The sequence below is a fragment of the Manis javanica genome, chromosome 6 (assembly GCF_040802235.1).
Source record: "Manis javanica isolate MJ-LG chromosome 6, MJ_LKY, whole genome shotgun sequence".
Classification (NCBI taxonomy): Eukaryota; Metazoa; Chordata; class Mammalia; order Pholidota; family Manidae; genus Manis; species Manis javanica.
This window is the reverse complement of record NC_133161.1, coordinates 111,303,437-111,324,313: the sequence shown is the minus strand read 5'-3', so window position 1 is coordinate 111,324,313 and position 20,877 is coordinate 111,303,437. Positions and strand designations below refer to the sequence as shown.

The 20,877-nt window shown below is 34.2% G+C and overlaps 1 protein-coding gene across 6 annotated transcripts in view; it reads right to left on the bottom strand.

Annotated features, from left to right (window-relative positions):
* Positions 1–20,877, bottom strand: part of ARHGAP20 (Rho GTPase activating protein 20) — a 175,420-nt gene that overhangs the window by 34,295 nt on the left and 120,248 nt on the right. For all 6 annotated transcript variants that reach the window (XM_073239267.1, XM_073239268.1, XM_073239265.1 and 3 more), the window contains 6 exons: positions 14,708–14,857; positions 8,641–8,682; positions 7,656–7,740; positions 4,744–4,821; positions 3,009–3,075; positions 501–689 (listed from right to left, as the gene is read on the bottom strand). In XM_073239267.1, coding sequence (XP_073095368.1) covers positions 501–689; positions 3,009–3,075; positions 4,744–4,821; positions 7,656–7,740; positions 8,641–8,682; positions 14,708–14,857 — 611 coding nt within the window. The remainder of the gene's footprint in view (positions 1–500; positions 690–3,008; positions 3,076–4,743; positions 4,822–7,655; positions 7,741–8,640; positions 8,683–14,707; positions 14,858–20,877) is intronic.

Sequence of the window (20,877 nt, the reverse complement as noted above, 5' to 3'; positions counted from 1 at the left end):
ACATTAACGTTTAGATTGGTAGACTAAGAAGAAATTTCTGTGGAAATCATTTTAGTCTTTACATATTTATCAGTACCATCCAGGTAGGACATCAGTCTCCTGACAACCATTACTGACAGCCTCCTTTTTAGAATATGACCATTTAGGGGTAACACACAATGCAGTGTATTACAGGACAAAGAGGGCTTTGAGACACCTGCAGCACTGCCTGGTGCCTTTGGCTCTGCAGTGGGCAAAAGGTTAAAGGGGAGAGAAGAGTAAAGAAAGAAGGAATAGACATACTGCTACTAGCTGCTGATTCCATGTCAGTCACGCCTACTGCCGATTTACAAAACCATCTTCTAAAATTCCGTATTTCCTTTAAAAACATTTAGCACATTTCCAAGAAAAAAATCCCTCATTTGGCTAGAATTTGGGTCTTTGCCTTTGTACTAACTTTGTTTTCAGGAATGAAAACTTTTGCTAAAACAAGTGTTTATGAAAGACGAGAAGCAACTCACCGCTCAGTTGCTGGGCTGCAGCCAGGTGGCTGGGCTTCAGGATGAACTGGCACTGCATCTCTTGGGGCAGCTGTTCCATGAGGAAGGGCTCTTGGAGGCTGGAAGGAGTTGTGGAGTCCTTTGATCCCTGTGTCAGGAGCACAGTGTCTCGAAGATGGCTCATTTTAATTCCATAGGGATATTCATGCCCTACACAGAGAAAAACCTAAATGTAGACTTCGGGCTGACTGCTACTGCGAGCATTTGCTATGTATTGGAATGCACTGCAATTTGCTCCTGCGACTTTTGGTATAAAGAATTCTTTTGTTGACTGATGATCACCATGCACACTCTTACAGATGGAGACTACTGCATAATGCAGGTGGCCCTACCAAAGTAGTTCAAAGGTGATGGGGGGAGGGAAGAAAGGGAAGAGGGGAAAAAAAGCAAAGAGAAAAACACATTTAAAGATATTTTGCCTGGAATGCACAGATTGGTTTGTGAGTAGCATAATGTTGGCTTTTCCTATGGCCACATCTAAGTCTGTTTAAAGGTATTCTAGTTTCTCCTTTGACACTAACTGTATCTGTAAATCTTCAGCAAATCCTTGACTTCTCTCAGCCTTAAATCTATGATTTAAAATATTTACCCTACTTATTACACAGTATTATGAAGATGAAATAGGTAAGCCTTAGTGGTTATTATTTAAATAATAAGGGCAAAGGACTATATATTTCAAGCAGCACTTCAACATAAAATATCTGTCTGAAAAAGGCATTTCATTACTTTTTATTAGTTTCATAACCAGAGCTTCTCAAGAGCACCAAGACTGGTTTGTTTGATTTATGCTTTCTTCTTAATGCTCTCCTCTAAGGGTAGTGTTCATAGGCAATAATCAGAAGGAAAGACTGCAGATTATTAGAAATACAGAAACAAGATTTGAAAAGGAATTTGCAAACTAGAAAAATTAAAAGCTGGATGTATGGTTGCAACATGATTTTTTGTTCTTTAGTACTCTAAGTAATTACATTTTCTTAATTTAATCCTCATGTACCATTATGCTTCATTTAGTTTTTTTTAAGTACAGAGAGAAAGTTCTCTTTTAGTCCTGATTTATCACTGAATGTGACTCGTTCACTTTCCTTTTCCTTTCCATCTGACATAGGCATACAATTTCAATGTTTCATGAATAGCAAGTACTATAGTCGCTTCTAGGGATTAAGACCAAAAAAAAAAAGAAAAAGCAACTTCTATGAAAGCAACAAAACAAAATCAGTTTATCAAAATAGACAGCAGCTAATTTAACAAATGAAGTTTGCAAGGCACATTAAAATATACAAGGGAGAATTGCTGCTAAATAACAATCATGTCCCATGTCCCACTTTTTTTTTTTTGGTGAGGGTTAGCAATGAAGCTTAAGGCTGTTTTAAACCTGAATATCATCTACATAGTTTTAATCAATGCATTTTACTAAAACAATTACTTTAAGTATTTATTTGTTTTTCAGTCACAACTTTTGTTGTTCATTGACTTTTACAAAAATGATGTTAAATAATACAAAAAATGAAACTGAATTTTGTCTTCTGCTATGTACATGATGGCTTTCTTAATGTCTCAATATATATATTTCACAGAAAAAGTTTGGTCTTAGATAATTCAGATCATTTGAAACATTCTGAATTACATAGAAGTGACCTCACAGGTAAAAAAAGGATTACATGAAATAATACGATATGCTTTGTACAATATCTGGTAGATAATTAGAAATAATTAGCAGAAATTGTCATCATCATTGTCACCACTACTGTCATCATCTCAAGATCTGCTATAGATACTGCCCCTTATTGCAATTGCTCTATTTCTGTTAACCTGACTGAACGACCTTACTAAGAAATATTTTTTATCTAAATGATTTAAATATGGTTAGACATAACTTATTTACCAATAATTCTTCAAAACAAATGCTGGAAAATTTGGTTAAAGAAATAGCAAAGTAGTTAGTGAAGTAGTAGCTAGATGGTAAGTTATGAAGATTTTTAGAAATCTAGGGGGAATAATCTCATTTTATGATGCCTAGGAAAGTTTAGGGAGCAGGGCAGTTGTTAAATACCGGCAGATAAGAGCCATGGCTGGATCACAGACGGTCATCCAGAGGGGCAGCACAGTAGGTAAGAAAGGGAGCAGAAAATCCAAAAGTAAATAGGGAAAAGGAATACCAATATATTGCTTTCTTATAGGAAAAATTAAAAAAATATTTGGCAGGAAAGTTCTGCTTGTAAAATGAAAAAAAAAGAGAGGAATATTTATACTTCTCTTCCCAACTATACGCTCAGCTGCTGGAATGAAGAGATAATTGTCTAGCACATAGGAAATACTTGATAGATATTTATTAAATGAATAAACAAATGTTACATGAGATTTAGTATTTAATAGTATTTAAATTTAGGACTATATAACCAAATCTCTGAAAAGTTTAGAATTATAATGAAAACAAAATCAATCCTATCTTGGATTTTCACAGAAACTTACCAATAAGTGGGTATGGGGCTTCTTCTTTACCAGAATTGACCCATAACTGGTAATCTCTCCCAGAGTCCTTGGAGATAAAAGAAATAACAGTAATTCTTTCATTGTTGGTAACTGAATGAGGACACATTTTTTGTCATTTTTATATTTTGAAAAAAATGGGGATAATGTAATTGTTATTTAGGTTCATGGGTATGGATACGGTTTTTGAATATGGTGGTGCTGATTCCTACAACTCATCTTCTCTCTAAGCCCCGACCAAGGACTCAGGAATTCTATCCTTTTTTTCCAGTGATGATTAGGGATCCACAAAATGCAATGGAATCAGGCCCTCACTAGTTAGGTAAACCACAGACTACAGAATCACATAAATGCCCTTTTATGAAGGAAAAAGAAATTTCCTGGCTTTCTAGATGGCTAATCACTTCTTTAGAGTCCTGACTTCTGCTATGTCTCTGGACTTCTCAGAGAATACTGGACTTAATCTCCAACATGCCCCTGCAAAGACAACCTTGTTATCCAGAAAGCCACAGCATTGCTGTTTCTGTGATGAAAAAGTAAAATCTCAAAGGGTGAGTATTAGCTCAGCCGCTTCTAAGCAGGAGGAGAATGACCAAGAGGCTTTCAGGAGATAGGTAGCTGGCACAGTCTACCTGGGGCAAGTCCAGTCCTGGGGACAGAAAGGACAAGAATAGACCCAGTCATGGAAAACAATGAAATTGCTCACTAGCAGAATTATAACTCAGCAATACTAAAAATTCCACTTGAAAAAAGTAAGTCTAAATTATATAGACTTTGCTGTATCCTCTAGAAGAGGATAAAACAAAAATACTTTAAATGAAGCAAGAACAGATTTGTTAACATTTAATATTTTTTCCCTTTAGCTTCTGATTAGAAATCACTGCCCTGACCTTACAATGGAAGGTCCTGGCTGTGGAGAATAACTCTCCTGCTCTACTCCCCTACTCTGTCACTTCCTTCCCCATCCTCAAGTCAAGAAAATTTTTATTGCAAAAGCAAGAGTAACCTAATAAAAATCCTTTCTTTTTTTAGTGTCTGAAAATACTGTAATACTCCCTTAGAACAGAATAACCAAATAGCTTTAACTCCTAATTACAATGAATAGAATATTTTTGGTCTGAGGAGACTGATGAATTTATCCAAAGGAAAAGCATAAATAAGAAAATGAGTCATGTCATTAGTTACTCTCTCTCCCTTTCCCTTAAATTATTCACTATCTTCCAAGATATAATTATATAAGCTTAGAAATCAATGCAGAGGTGCCTGCTTCAATTCACCATCCTAAAACTGACTGAATCTTGGGGATAATGAGAGAATTGTTAAAGAGAAAAACCAGCAGAGGAGATAGGGAAAGAATAGTCATATAGGGACAAGTGGGAAGGGAGAAGAGGCTAAAACTTCCTTATTAAGAATTTCACAGCAAGAAAAACCTTCAATGCATATGTATATAGTATATACAATAAAAACACATATTATTATCATTCTAAAATTTTAGTCTAATGTTATTATGCTTTTCAGTTCACACAGGTTTTAAAATGGGAGCAGAAGAATAACACCCAATATTAAGCTAATAGAAAGGCTTTTCTGCATTTTTGGGGACTAAATATGAGTTTGGTATCTCTAGTAATCAGCTATCATATGATAGAAGGGATAATATTTACATGAATCTAAGGTATCAGAGTTTGTGTTTAAATAAGAATATCTAACAGTAACTTACAGTTATCCCTAGCATTGGTAGTGACATGTTGATGACTTCACTTGCTGTATCTGAATTTTTTACTGTTATAGTTTTAGACTGTAGGAAAAAAAGATATAAGAAATATAGTTATAAAAAAAGAATTTTAAATTAAGTGCACAAATAATTATTGTCAAATGATTATCCAAAGGCATATCTTGATTTCAAGTGTTGATAGAATAAAATATATGACTTGAATGGAATACAAACTCTTGATTTTAAGTTACTTTTATTCCATTATGTATTATGCCTTTTAATAAAACACCTACTTCTCTTAAAATAAAGAATATGTGCTCACAAAATATAAAGGCCTAAACAAGAAAGGAAAAGAATAAATGCATTTCAGAGAGAGTACATGGAACACCCTCCCAACCAAAAAATAAAAGTTGGTGAGGTTGGTCCTCTTCATCATTTCTGTAATTGTATTTCCATAATGCAATATGGAATATAAAAGGGAGAAAGCTCAATAACTTTTTATTTCTTCCTGAATACTATTTTAACAGTGTGGGTTTTTATTTCTTTGCATGGTAAAAAGTCAGTTGGGATAAATAAGAACTGGTTTATAAAAGACATTTAAAGTTTAGCATTTCTACAAACCACTATTGAGCACTTTCTTTATATCAGGTAATTTGGCTACTGTGATTTTCACTGTTGTAATCTGTTAAGGCCTTAAAATCAAGGAGTCTAACAAACAGGACTGAAAATTTTGAAAAAGCTCAATTCCATCCCAACTCTGTTATTGAATAGTGTATCTATAACAGTGTTGTGATAAACTAATAGAGAAATTACTATTTAAAAATAGAAAAACAGTTTTCAACAAACTGAAAAGGGATTAGTATCATGATTCTGAGGTATCTATAGAGTTCACTGAATTTCAGGACATTATTTAAATATAAGACAATGCTAGGCTATCAAAAAAGAAATGTTTACTATGCACATATGTTTTATATAATTATCAGATAAATCAGCAATTAGGAAGTGTCCCAGATAAGGCTTAAATGGCACAAATAAGTAACAAATGGAAGTAAAATGATACAAAAATAATATAATGATATAAAAATAAAGCTAAGTAAAATTCACTGATAATTCATCATTTATCCTTCCATTATAGTATTTTTTCTTTATAAGCCAATTATTTGACATGACAAATTGCCTCTTAGGTTGTTTGTTAATTAATTTCAATATGTTCCTTGTAGCTCCAAGGATTATGTAAAAATGTCTCAGAACCCAGCAGGGCTTAGAGCCCCCCAACCCAGTGCTTATCTTCTCCCAGAGCATCATAGATGGTTTACATTATGGACTTTAAGTTGAGATATAATTTCATGAAAGGCTTCTTTTCTTTTAAAGTCTGAAAGCCCCTCTATTTAATTTAAAGAAGTCTAAAAGTACAGAATCTATCCTGTAATACTAAGAATCACTCCTAATATACCTGTTTTCTAAGATACTGATTTTTCTTAATATTAGGCACATATGTTCAAAACAGTAATTATGGGATATATATTTTCCCTTGCATGTCTCTCTGGTAGACAAAATGAATGAATTTCAGCAGATAGTGCTCTTTGGCCAGTAAACAAATGGACAAAAGTGAAGATGTCACTATTTTTCTCCATATTAGCAGAACTTACTGATAGGCTGTGCATAACTAGAGGCTGAGGATAAAGAAAGAATGTATGCTTCCCATACATGCACTACTATTTTGTGGAGGAACCACTTCTTCTGAAAGCAGAGCTCTTGTCATAAAGCAACTTTAGAGAGCAAAGGACAGTGTGTCAGATCATTGTTGGCTTAACCAGTGTACTAGTGATAAAAACAGAGCACCTGACCTGACCACATCTCATCTTCTCTTTCAAAAGACAGTGGGGTACCAGTCCATATACTGAAAGTGTTTAAAAAACTCAAGGGATTTTCCAAGAAAATCCTGAGTGTAACCAATTGCCACCACAGCTAAAACAAAGATGGCAGAAAAACAGTGTTTTTTTGTTTTATGTTTTTGGTGTTTTTTTTTTGCTACTTTTCTATAGGAGATCTTAGTTTCATACCATAAAAATGTGAGTATTTCCCTGAAGCAGTGATGTCTGGCACTCCTATCAGAATATTTGAATAATTCTTGCTCTGGAGCAAAACATAACTGTTTCATACTACTTATTTTTCCACATGCAAAACTATTCTGTGTGACCTATGGCTGCTGTGAACTATAATAATCCAAAGTATAAATATACATAAGCTTCCATTTTGTTCATCATTGATAACACTTTGGTTCTTGTACTGAATTTCAGTTATCTTGTACTGTAATTGTACTATAATTCAATCAAATTACACATAATAACTGGGGCTAGATTTAATTTTTACTTGACCAATAAGATAAAAACTGTGAGGTAGAAACATGCTGATCCCTTAAAAATATTATCTCTCCCAGCTCATCCATTTACTAACCTGAGGGATTCAATACCTAAAAACTTAAAGACTGAAGAACGTTCTAAAGCCATTCTCTACATAAGAAGTGACAAGTTGGAAAAAAAATTGCTTAATACTAATAGGAAATGTCTTCTTGTGGAAATGGCTTTACTACAAGTCTCTAACAGCTATTACTTAAAGGATCCAGAGAAACATTAATGCCAGAGGAAAGAAAGAGATGTGACGAGAAATACTCTTTTCAAGTGTAAATGTTAAACACTGTAGTTAATATAAATTTCTCTTGCTTCATTTTCTCTAGTTTACTTTCCATATATACAAAGACATACATATACCTAGAAAAATGCATGTTCTCACAAAGTTATTTCTAAATGCCCACTTCCATAGCACAGACACAATCTGTCTGCCTTTTTTTAAAAATCCATGGTGTTCTGCCTTATGCAGGGACTTAGAATTCAATTTTCTGGCTTAGAAACACTTACATAGGCACAATTCCCAATGTCCTTGGCGAAGATTTTGAGGGGAATGCTCTTCGGGTAGTCCTTCTCTTTCTCTAGATTGATGTATCTAATCAAATGCAACAACAACCCAAAACAACACTCGGTCAGATGGATTTTGCTAATGGCTTATTTTTAAATCAATCTATTTTGCTATCATTTTCAATATACTTATATGCTATTTTTTAAAAAGACAGATGGGAAGACAGAAATATCAGACTATATTATGGGGTGGAAGAGAATAAAAAATTCTCAGGATGTTAGGTATGGGCACAAAAAAGAATGGGAGATCTAATTCAAGTGAGGTTTGAGCATTACAGTGAGGCTAAGGCACCTCTGGGTGATGTGTTATCCTCAAAGCTTTCCTATCTTCTCGGGACAGGCCTAGATCTTACTGATAAGTACAGGAGCATATATAATAATTCATTAGACCAAACCAAAACATGGCCTTTTACTTCTCATTTAGCTATCCAGTGGAGTGTAAATCTTGGTAATCTCATTGCTTGGGAAGAGAAAGAAGGGAGGAAGGAGGGAAGGACTACGGGAATAAGAAATGAACCTAAACAGATATTTTAGTCTGTATGCTCAAAGATGGGGATAATAATTGATTTTTGAGATGCTTAGCAGAAAACTGGAAACTTAATACATGCTTTGAGGAAACTGTTAACTCCAAACAGAAGACTGGAGACACAGAAAGAGATGGGAGGGTTTATTGACTAATTGCTGTCCAAAATGATCTAACCAGACCTCAATGTCCTCCTTCCTAAAAAGTAGAAATATGTGTGATGAGAGAACACTGTTTATAGTACATAGCAGCTAGTGTACAGTCTAAGTAAAAGCTTATTTTGAGGACAAATGAACAATTTCTATTAAGGAGAAGGGGAACTGTTTGGGGTACATCTCTGTAGAGAATAATTTAATTCATTTAACTACAGGTTAAATATTAAAAACATGTACACTGAAAAAATACCTCTGAAGGAGAGAGAGCCATTTTTCCTTTTGTTCTGGGGAACTGCAATCAAAGAAAATCAGTGAGAAAAATTAAACCACACAAAATACTTATGCTAGCACATTTAGGATTGCCAATCCAGATGGAATTATCCTGTCCTTACTGATGTATCTGTACGCTACTGCAATGATGGTATAACTGTGTTCTGGAGAACCCTGAAGTGAAAATCCCCACTAGCAGAAATTACACAGTCAAGTATAGTTTTATTAGAATAGCTTGAATGGATCCAACACAGATCTACTTTCTCAATTCACGGTTCTTTTACAAGTGGCACTGTTTTAGTGGAAAGAGTACTTACTGGGAATTCAAACATCTGGTTCCAAAATATACGCAAGCTATATAATCATTGGAAAATCCCTTAACATCTCTAAACTTCAGTTTCCATATGTGTAAAACTGGCCTAATTTCCTCAGAGTATTTTTGTAGTTTTAAATGCCATACAAATAGGAAGTATGATTAATTTGAGATTAAAGACAATTGATGGAAATATCTTGGTCTAGAAGCCTGCCAATTTGTTGTCAGGATAAGAAATACAAATTAATTGCTTTACACATATAGCAGAATTTTAATTTAGCAAATTAGTTCATAGAAAACTTATTATTAATTATTATGATCTTCTTATTAAGATCAATTTATTCATAATTACTATTAGTAATTTTTCTGAAGATACTACTGGACTTAATTCTTAAAGTTAAAAATAATGTGAAGTTAATTCCTATATGTTCTTGTTATTCACTAGCTTTTAAAATCATCTTTCTAATCTTCAATAAGTTGGAAACTCCATAGTTATTTTCTTGTTCCAGAAAAATATACTTAAATATTTTTAATTTGTTTCTAACTTTGTGGCTTAGCAATTTCTTCATAAGTAAACTCACTAGGACTGTGCATCAGAAAATGTATTACATCTCTTTTACCACTGACTATACAATTTTCATCTTTTACAATTCCTTACAATCTTTTGATGTATTTTCCTTTCCTAAATAGAGAATGTTCTAGGTTCATTTATGTCAAATACTGGATTTATTTAGCAAAAATCTATGTTGAAAAACAGGGGTTTTCTTTAGACCTGTTAATTTTTTCAAAGCAATGAAAGAAAACTGTTCCTTTAAAGTACTGTTTTAAGTTTTGATTTTTTAGTGACATATATATTACATAGAAAAAAACTATAATTCTTAACTGTACAGTTTGAAGAATTTTCACAAATTGAACAAATCCATGTGCTAGCATCCAGATTATGAAACAGAAAGCTCTCTTTGTGCTCCTTTACAAGGAACTAGTTCCCACTATCATGACTTCTAACAGAATAGAATAGCTTTGCTTATTTGGGTACTTTATATAAATGTAACCATATAGTATATACTATTTTGTGTCTGGCTTCTTTCATTTGACATAATGTTTGTAAGACTTACCCATATCCAAAAATAAATGAAATAAATAATTAAATTATATGTTTAATTCATAGAAATTTATTTGTACAGTCTTATATTTTCTTCTTTCTCCTGCCCTGTGCAAGAATCCAGGAATTTTTTTTCCTTAGTAATTCTTAATCTCAAGCATTTTTACAGAACTAAAAAGAGAAGTATTCCAAAATCAAGGTTATCTTAGTTTCATAAACACCTAAGCTCATTTGATAAGAGCCACAAGAGGATAAAGCAGTATATCTTAAAGAAAAAGTTCACGTAGATTGGGAAAATTCCTTCCAATTTGGAGGGAATCAAGTCTTGCATCCCTGAAAATGAGCTAGGAACAATGTCACTCAGTTGAGTTGCCTAAGAAAACAGGAAGACCCCAGAGGAAATGGTTCTAAGGAGCACCTAGGGAGCCTTGTTCCTAGGCATCAAGGTTTTTATATCAGCAAAGATACCTGTACCCCATATGTGGCAAGTAATCAGAGCATCTTTGGATATAAAAGAACAACTCCTGGCATAGAAATAGAAAATGTCAGCAGTGGCAATACACTGAAGGCCAGAAGCTTTTAATCTGTTTCAGAGTTATTACAAAAGTCTCCTGTATTCTGATTCTACCCTAAGTATACAAGGGTTTCAGTAAAAAAGAAAATTTGATTTCTTAACAGCCTCCAAAATGGGGGCTCAAGATATGTTTTCATTTCATCTATATATAAACAGGCTTTTCTTGTATGCCTGAGTTTGCAGACTAAGAGTAGTAGGTACTTAAGTTAAAATATTAGTCTTCTGATTATTCTTGAAGATAGATCAATATCATATTTAAGTACTTCCTCTGTCTTTTGAACAATTTTCTCATTTACTGTATAGTTATCTGTAAAATCCAGGTGCAATGCCTATTTTTCTTAGATGTAGAACCTAGGATTGTGATTCTGGATACAAGTAGTGATAGAATAAAAATTCCTTTTGGCTCAAGGTAAAGCATGGAAAGTTCAAATTTATTGTTTGCTCTTACTCCAATTTGACTCAACTGGGAATTCTTCACTGATGCTGGCAATTGTTGTCAGTCTTAGACGTCAAAGCTATTAATCTTTAAGTTTTTGGTTTCTTTACAAATATTGTAGTGACTGGCTGGGAGAGACACTGCTTCTTGAGCTGCTGGCTTGATGGCATTTTAAGCTGATCAAGACCTAGATTTTCTTAATATTTACTGAGATATATATAAATCAATCGATCATCTATCGATCTATCATCATCTATACCATTTTTTATGTTCTTTACCCTTTCCTAAAGATCTAAGCTTCCCTCTGATATCATTTTACTTTAGGCTGAAAAACTTTCATTGGCACTTTTTATAGTACAGTTCTACTAGCAATAAATTCTTTGAGTACTAAAAAAAAATATTTGTTTCACCTTCAGTTTTGAAAGACGTTTTTACTGGATATAGTATTCTAAGTTGAAAATTTTTCTTTCAGTAAAGATGCCATTCCACTGTCTACTGAAAACATGATAGTTTCTGATGAAAAAACCACACTGATGCAAACTGTTGTTCCCCTTTATGTGTTGTTTTTCTGGGCCTTCTTTCAAGATTTTCTATTATTTTTGGTTTATAGCATCTTATCTAAAACATGACTAGGTAAGTTTTCTTTATACCCCTCCCATTTGGGGTTTATTGAGTTTACTGAATCAGTACATTTATGTCTTTCTCCAAATTTGGGAGGTTTTCAAACCATTATTTTTCTTTAAATATTTATTCTGTCCCATTCCCTTTCTTTCCTTTTTCTGGAATTTCAATTACGTATATATTATATCTTTTGGTATTTTCCAGTAAGTTTCTGAGGCATTTTCCAGTAAAAAAATCTTTTTCTCTATTCCTTAGATTGTACAAAATATATGGATGTATCTTTAGATCCACAGACTCTTTCATTTTTCATTTCCATTCTGCAACTAAGGCCACATGGGATTTTTAAAGTTTAATAAATTGTACTTTTCAGTTCCAGAATTTTCATTTGGCTCTTTTTATATTTTCTATTTCTCTGCTGAGATTTCCTATCTTTTCATTCATTTCAATGGCCTTTCTTTTAACCTACTGAACATGGCTGTAAGAACTACTTTAAAGTTATTTTCTGATAATTCCAACATAATGGATAATCTCAGGATTGGCTCTTTTTACGATCTTTTCCCTTTTCTTGTTCTTCATATGTCAAGAAATTTTACATTGTATTCTGGACATTATTAATATTCATTTGGGAAACTCTAAGTTTTGTTTTATTTGTAAAATGGTGGGTTTTTTTAAACAGGTAACTTGATTAGATTCAATCTGCAAACTGTATCTCACCTGTGGGGGAAAATATCTCAATTCAATTCTTTTAGTCTTAGATTCAAGGTGCTTTAAGTCTGTTCCATGCATATGTGCTTCAGCAATCAGTCAGATACTTGGGGAGTCTATATACAAAATTTGGAAATTCCCTTCTCTGATACTCTCCTTTTGAGATTTCCTTCCTCATTTTTATGTCGTGGCTGACCCAGACTCTGTACTCAAGTTCTTCAGCCCAGGAAGACTCTGGGTTTTTGTCAAGTTTAGTTGCCCTGTGCCATGATGTGGCTGCAGCCTGCCTCAAGCTAATGCCTTAAAAACAGGAAACTCACCCAGTGCTGGTGCCTCCTTTTAAGTTTCAATTCCTCTCCAAAATATGCAAACTTTTGTTCACTTTCCAGAACCTTCAGGTGTTGTTGTTTGTATTTTGTTCAGAGTTTACACTTGTTATCTGTAGGGTGGTCAGTCTGCTAAGACCTCACTCTGCCATACCAGAGGCAGAATTCTTCAACACAACTTTTTTTTTCAAATTATCTTTTTATAATTTTGGAAAAAATTTAGATTTTCCTTAAAGTTGAAAAGATGTACAGAGAGTCCCTATATACCTCTCACCCAGTTTCAGTTTCCTCTAACATTATCCTCTTACATTATCATAGCACATTTGTCAAACTAAGAAACCAATACTGGTACATTACTATTAACTAAACTGTTTACCATTCAGATTTTCCATTAATGTCCTTTTACTGTTCTAGGATCCAATCCAGGTTACCACATTGCATTTAGTTATCAATTCTCCTTAATGACTAGTCTATGACAGTGTCTATGTTTTTTTCCTCATTGATTTGTTTTTGACCTTGATAGTTTTGAAGAGTACTGGTCAGGTAGCCTATAGAACATCACTCAGTTTAGACATATTTTATGTTTTTCTCATGATTAGACCTGGGCTATGAGTTTTTGGGAAGAATGCCAGAAAGGTGAGTTACTCTTTTCATCACATTCTGTCAAAGGATATATGATATTCATATGACATCACTAGTGTTAACCTTAGTCATGGTTAAAGTACTATACTTTTTGAGGAATACAATGCATGTAAAACTTGTTTCCATATTTTTCCTTCTTCTTATAAAAGAGTTTTATGGAAACTCTTTGATTAAAGATGTCATGTAGTCCCATCCCTCACTTGAAAGCACTTCCTTTCACCTATAACTCCAAGATTAAGTAATAGTAAGTGATAATATCTAGAGAAATATGTCATGGAAAAGAGGATATGCAGAGAATGATACAAACACATGTTTCTTCCAATAAGTTCTTAAAACCTTGTGGTAGACCAATAGTTCATCAGAGAATTTTATGACATGACATTTCTTTATCAGAAAATTAACAGCTGGGAAAAATTTAGTTATTTAGGAGTATGCCTGAGGAGCTTGGTGGTAGTGGGGAGAGAAGCAGCAGAAAGAAAAACATTGTGTGTATTTGATGAATACCAACTCTTTAAGTGCAAAACAAATACTGGACCTGAGGGTGCAACTGCTCAAAATTACAGGTGTGAAAAGTGCCAGTTTAGCATGTTCAAGATAAGAGCCTAATGATTCTCTTCATACATTTTCCAACTCCATCCCACCCAAGGAATAAGTCTTAGGAAACTTTTACTGCTTGAATCATAAATTTGCCTTTGATTTGTCACATCTCTATACCAAATCAGAACCTGATATACAAGTCAGGCACCCCATTATTTCATGACATTAATTTTATTTTGGTAATTAAAAAGTATTTCTTTAAAAAGTTTAGGAGTATAAACTTGTTATTAAAACCTAATTGAAGTACTTTATAAGATTTGTTTCAGTAAAGGCCTACCTATTTCAGTGGTTTGAAAAGACCAACTCAAAAGCTTAATATATAAAACTTGAACATTAGGGAGGAGGATGTTGGAGAGGGGTCCTAGAGCTCTGAACACTCTCCTCCTCTTCCACAGTGGGTGTTTCAGTAGAGTCTCTACAAGTCACTGATCACACCAAGATAAGTGACTCCAAAAGTTCTCCATGTTCACCATTATTTTTCACACATTTTAATAAGCTCTTTGGGAGAAACAGAAGGTATTCAAGTGTCCTTATTGAGTAAAAGAAGGGTGTGTATCAAAAGGCTGTAAGTTATTGATTTCAGAATAACTCAATTAGAATAAATTTTTTCTTTTCAAATTTAGGGGAACAAAATTTGATTAATTATTTTCTCTCCATCCTAGAAATAACAGAGATGATGGCATTTCATGGCAGCTAACCCATATAGGTCCATGATGAGCTATGTTTCTTACCTGAAAGTAGCCACAAAGTTCACTGTGGGCCAGCCCAGTACAAAGGATTTCATGGCATTGGTGTTCCCTTCTTCCACTTCATCCACACAGCTTGCAGTCCACATGTCACTTAATTTTATTTTATTTTTTATCTTAAAGTTGTTATTATATCTAGAAAGATAAAAGCCAGATAGTTCTTATTATTTTGTTTCTTAAATTTTATGAGAGCTAATTTTGATAAGAGGAGACTTCACTAATCATGGGCAAAGAATGTCATATTGCTTTTATCTTCAGTGCCTACCACAGTAAATTGTAACATGGTTGACTACCTTGGCCCAGAAAGGCTTTTCAGACATTTGGTGTATTAATCCTCATACCTGCATTTTTAGCAGCCAATAGCCATAAACTGGCTACTTTATTTTTCTGTATGTTGAGCACTGCACTTGGATCAAAAATATAATTTTAAATTTATTGCTATTATAAAAAAATAATTATTTGCTGTTGATAACTTGCTAACTTTAAAAAAGACTTGAGTAGCTGAAAGGATTAAAAACAGACATTACTTATTATGTCAAAATAAAAAATTTTCTCCTTAAGAAAGATAGAAGCACCTAAAAGAATGTGACCTGGAATTAATTAAAGGAATTTACAGTGCATTTCCAAGTGAGTGGTTACAGGACTTTCTAGTCTTTAGAAGCAAAGGTTATTTTAAGTTTCCTTTCTTAAAGTTTTTTTCATACCATTTTCCTCTATAGTCTAGCTAAAATTTAAAAACTGTAGCCCAAAAAGAGACTCTAAACTAAACCCCCCCCCCAAAAAAGACCAGGAGGTATTATATTCAAGTAATGGTGAGACACAATTAATTTTTATCTCTGGGACCCAGAGGGGATCTACATTAAGTCAGCAATGAAATTGCTTATTGACAATTTCTGTCTAATCCCCCTTAGAACCCTGATATTGAAACCACTGTGTATCTCCTGACCTACTTCACAGATTTTATGTTCATAATGGACCTAAAACTTAAATAGTTAGAAGGCACTGGGAAGGATAGAGAATACCCAAGGAAACTTGGGTATTCCCTATCATTCAGAACTATTTGTGGAAAAAGAAAAAGCTAGAATGAAATAAAAGATACTTCGTAGGGAAGTATCCATAAAACTCCTTATGGAATATTTAAAGCTAAAACTCTTCAGTATAATTTGTAACATGAAAAAGGATTTTTCAGGAACTATACATGAAGGAAAATCTAGATTCAAAGCCTCATTTATACTTCCAATAGGGCACACTTAATGTAAGTGTGAAAGGAAAGTGCACTGTGGCATGACAGTTTATTTCATTTCAATATTTTCATCCTATTGGTATAAATCTTTGGAATTATTAATGAAAGACTCAACTGAAGATAAAATATTACTTTTCTTTTTTGCTTTAAAAGTCTTTTTTTTCCTATTCTTTTTTTTATTAAGGTAACATTGATATACAATCTTATGCTGCTCAGGATTCACAGGAGCAACATTGTAGTTACTGCATTTCCCCCTATTACCAAGTCCAAACCACATACCCCATAATAGTCACTGTCCGTCAGCACAATAAGATGCTATAGAGTCACTACTTGTCCTTGTGCTATATTGCCTTCCCTGTCCCCTACCCCCATATTATGTGTGGTAATCATAATCCCCTTTAATCCCCTTCTTGCTCTCTTCCCAAAGACCCTCTACAACCCCTTTCCATTTGGTAACAGCTAGTCCATTCTTGGGTTCTTTGAGTCTGCTGCTGTTTTCTTCCTTCAGTTTTTGCTTTGCTTTTATACTCCACATATAAGTAAAATCATTTGGTACTTGTCTTTCTCCGCTTGGCTTATTTCACTGAGCATAATACCCTCTAGCTCCATCCATGTTGTTGCAAATGGTAGGATTTGTTTTCTTCTTATGGCTGAATAATATTCCAGTGTGTATATGTACCACCTCTTCTTTATCCATTCAGCTACTGATGGACTCGTAGGTTGCTTCCATTTCTTGGCTATTGTAAACAGTGTTGCCACAAACATGGGGTGCATATGTCTTTTTGAATCTGGGATCCTGTTTTCTTAGGGTAAATTCCTAGGAGTGGAATTCCTGGGTCAAATGGTATTTCTATTTTTAGTTTTTTGAGGAACCTCCATATAGCTTTCCACAATGGTTGAACTAATTTACATTCCCACCAACAATGTAGGAGGGTTCCCCTTTTCTCTGCATCCTCACCAGCATTGTCGTTGCTTGTATTTTGGATGCTGGCCATCCTAACTAGTGTGAGGTGATATCTCATTCTGGTTTTAATTTGCATTTCCGTCATGATTAGTAATGCAGAACATCTTTCATGTGCCTGTTGACCATCTGAATTTCTTTTGAGAATTGTCTGTTCAGATACTCTGCCCATTTTTAATTGGGTTATTTGCTTTTAGGTGTTGAGGCATGTGAGCTCTCTATATATTTCAGATGTTAACCCCTTATTGGATATGTACTTTGTGAAAATATTCTCCCATACTGTAGGATGCCTTTTTGTTCTACTGATAATGTCCTTTGCTGTACAGAAGCTTTTAGCTTGATACATTTCCACTTGTTCGTTTTTGCTTTTCTTTCTCTTGCCCAGGGAGATATGCTCATGGAAAAGTTGCTCATGTTTATATTCAAGAGAGTTTTGCCTAAGTTTTCTTCTAAGAGTTTTATGGTTTGATGACTTATGTTCAGGTCTTTGATCCATTTCGAGTTTACTTTTGTGTATGGAGTTATACAGTAACCATGTTTCATTCTCTGACACATAGCTGGCCAGTTTTGCCAACACAAGTTGTTGAAGAGTCTGTCATTTCTCCATTGTATGTCCATGGATCCTTTATCATATATTAATTGGCCATGTATTTGGGGGTTTATACATGGATTCTCTATGCTATTTCATTGATCTATGGGTCTGTTCTTTGCCAGGACCAAATTGTCTTGATTACTATTGCTTTATAGCAGAGCTTGAAGTTGGGCAGTGTAATCCCCCCCACTTTATTCATCTTTCTAAGGATTGTTTTGGCTATTCATGGTATTTTGTGATCCCATATGAGTTTTAGAACTATTTGTTCTAGTTTGTTGAATAATGCTGTCAGTATTTTGATAGGGAGTGTACTGAATCTGTCAATTGCTTTATGCAGGATGGCCATTTTGACAATATTAATTCTTCCTATCCATGAGCATGGGATGTATTTCCATTTATTAGTGTCTTCCTTAATTTATCTCAAGAGTGTCTTGTCGTCTTCAGGGTATAGGTCTTTCACATCCTTGGTTAGGTTTATTCCTAGTATTTTATTCTTTTTGGTGCAACTGTGAATGGAATTGCTTTCGTGATTTCTCTTTCTGCTAGTTCATTGTTAGTATATAGGAATGCAACAGAATTCTGTGTATTAATTTTGTATCCTGCAACTTTGCTGAATCCAGATATTAGTTCTAGTAGTTTTGGAGTAGATTCTTAGTTTTTCTTTTTTTATGTACAATATCATGTCACCTCCAAACAGTGACAGTTTAACTTGTTCCTTGCTGATCTGGGTGACGTTTATTTCTTTGTGTTGTCTTATTGCTGTGGCTAGGACCTCCAGTACCATGTTGAATGAAAGTGGGGAGAGTAGGCATCCTTGTTTTGTTCCTGAACTTAGAGGTAAAGCTTTCAGCTTTTCACTGTTAAGTATGATGTTGGCTGTGGGTTTGTCATATATGGCCTTTAATTATGTTGAGTTATCTCCTTCCATACCCAGTTCATTCAGAGTTTTTATCATGAATGGATGTTGAATTTTGTCAAATGTTTTTAAAGCATCTATGGAGAGATAATCATGTGATTTTTGTCCGCCTTTTTGTTGATGTAGTGGATGATGTTGATGAATTTTCAAATACTGTACCATCCTTTCATCCCTGATCATGTACATCCTACTTAATCATGATGGATGATCTTTTTGATTTATTTTTGAGTTTGGTTTGCTAATATTTTGTTGAGTATTTTTGCATCCATGTTCATCAGGGATATTGGTCTGTAATTTTCTTTTTTTGTGGTGTTTTTGTCTGGTTTTGGTATTAGAGTGATGCTGGCCTCATAGAATGAGTTTGGAAGTATACCCTCCTCTTTTACTTTTTGGAAAACTTTAAGGAGGATGGGTATTAGATCTTGTCTAAATGTCTGATAAAATTAGGCAGTGAAGCATCTGGTCTGGGACTTTTGTTCTTGGGTAGTTTTTTGCTTACCAGTTCAATTTCACTGCTGGTAATTGGTCTGTGCAGATTTTCTGTTTCTTCCTGGGTCAGTCTTGGAAGGTTGTATTTTTCTAGAAAGTTGTCCATTTCTTCTAGGTTATTCAGTTTGTTAGCATATAATTTTTCATAGTATTCTCTAATAAGTTTTTGTGTTTCAGTGGTGTCCATAGTGACTTGTCCTTTCTCAATTTCTGATTCTGTTTATGTGTGTAGACTCTGTTTTTTTCTTGGTAACTTGGAGTAGGGGTTTATCTATTTGTTTATTTTCTCAAAGAACCAGCTCTTGTTTTCATCGATTCTTTCTATTGTTTGATTCTTCTCAAGTTTATTTATTCTTTCTCTGATCTTTATTATGTCCCTTCTACTGACTTTGGGCCTCATTTGTTCTTTTTCCAGTTTCATTAATTGTGAATTTATATGGTTCATTTGGGATTGTTCTTCCTTCTTTAGATAGGCCAGATTTGCTGCCTTCACTGCATCCCACAGAAATTGAGCATTGATCTGTTGTTTTCATTTCTCATTATATATTGCTTGATCTGTGTTTTAATTTGGTTATTGATCCATTGATTATTTAGGAGCATGTTGTTAAGCCTCCATGTATTTGTTGGCCGTTTTGGTTTTTTTGCACAGTTTATTTCTAGTTTCATGCCTGTCTGATCTGAGAAGTTGGTTGGCACAATTTCAATCATTTTTAATTTACTGAGGCTTTTCTGAGGCCTAGTATATGATCTATTCTGGAAAATGTTCACTGTGTACTTGAAAATATGTATCCTGATGCTTTTGGGTGGAGTGTTCTGTAGATGTTTGTTAGGTCCATCTGTTCTAATGTGTTGTTCAGTGCCTCTGTCTCCTTACTTATTTTCTGTCTGGTTGATCTGTCCTTTGAAGTGGTGTGTTGAAGTCTCCTAAAATGAATGCATTGCATTCTATTTACCCCTTTAATTCTGTTAGCATTTGTTTCACATATGTAGGTGCTCCTGTGTTGGGTGCATATTTATAATGGTTTATCTTCTTGTTTGACTGACCCCTTTATCATTATGTAATGTCCTTCTTTGTCTCTTGTGACTTTCTTTCTTTGAAGTCTATTTTATCTGATAAAAGTATTGCAACTCCTGCTTTTTTCTCCCTATTTGCATGAAATATCTTTTTCCATCCTTTCACTTTTGGTCTGTGTATGTCCTTGGGTTCAAAGTGAATCTGTTGTAGACAGCATATAGATGGATTTTATTTTTTTATCCATTCATTGACTTTGTGTCTTTTGATTGGTGCATTCAGTTCATTTACATTTAGGGAGATTACCAATAGATATGTACTTATTGCAATTTCAGGCTTTGGATTCATGGTTACCAAAGGTTTAATGGCAGTTCTTTACTATCTAACAGTCTAACTTAACTCACTTATTATACAATTACAAATAAAATCTGAAGATTCTTTTTTTCTCCTTTCTTTTTCTTCCACTTCCACTCTTTATATGTTAGGTGTTGTATTCTGTACTCTTTCTGTATCCCTTGACTAACTTTGTGGGTAGCTGATTTAATTTTGCATTTGGTTAGTAATTAATTGACCTTCTTCCTTTACTGTGGTTTTATTATCTCTGGTGACAGCTATTTAGCCTTAGGAGCACTTCCATCTACAGCAGTCCCTTTAAAATACACGGTAGAGATGGTCTGTGGGAGGTAAGTTTCCTCAACTTTTGCTTATCTGGAAATTGTTTAATCCCGCCTTCAAATTTAAATGGTAATCTTTCTGGGTTGAGTATTCTTTGTTTGATGCCCTTCTGTTCCATTGCATTGAATACATCATGCCACTCCCTTCTGGCCTGTAAGGTTTCTGCTGAGAAGTCTGATGATAGCCTGATGGGTTTTCCTTTGTAGGTGATATTTTCTCTCTCTCTGGCTGCTTTTAATACTCTGCTCTTATCCCTGATCTTTGCCA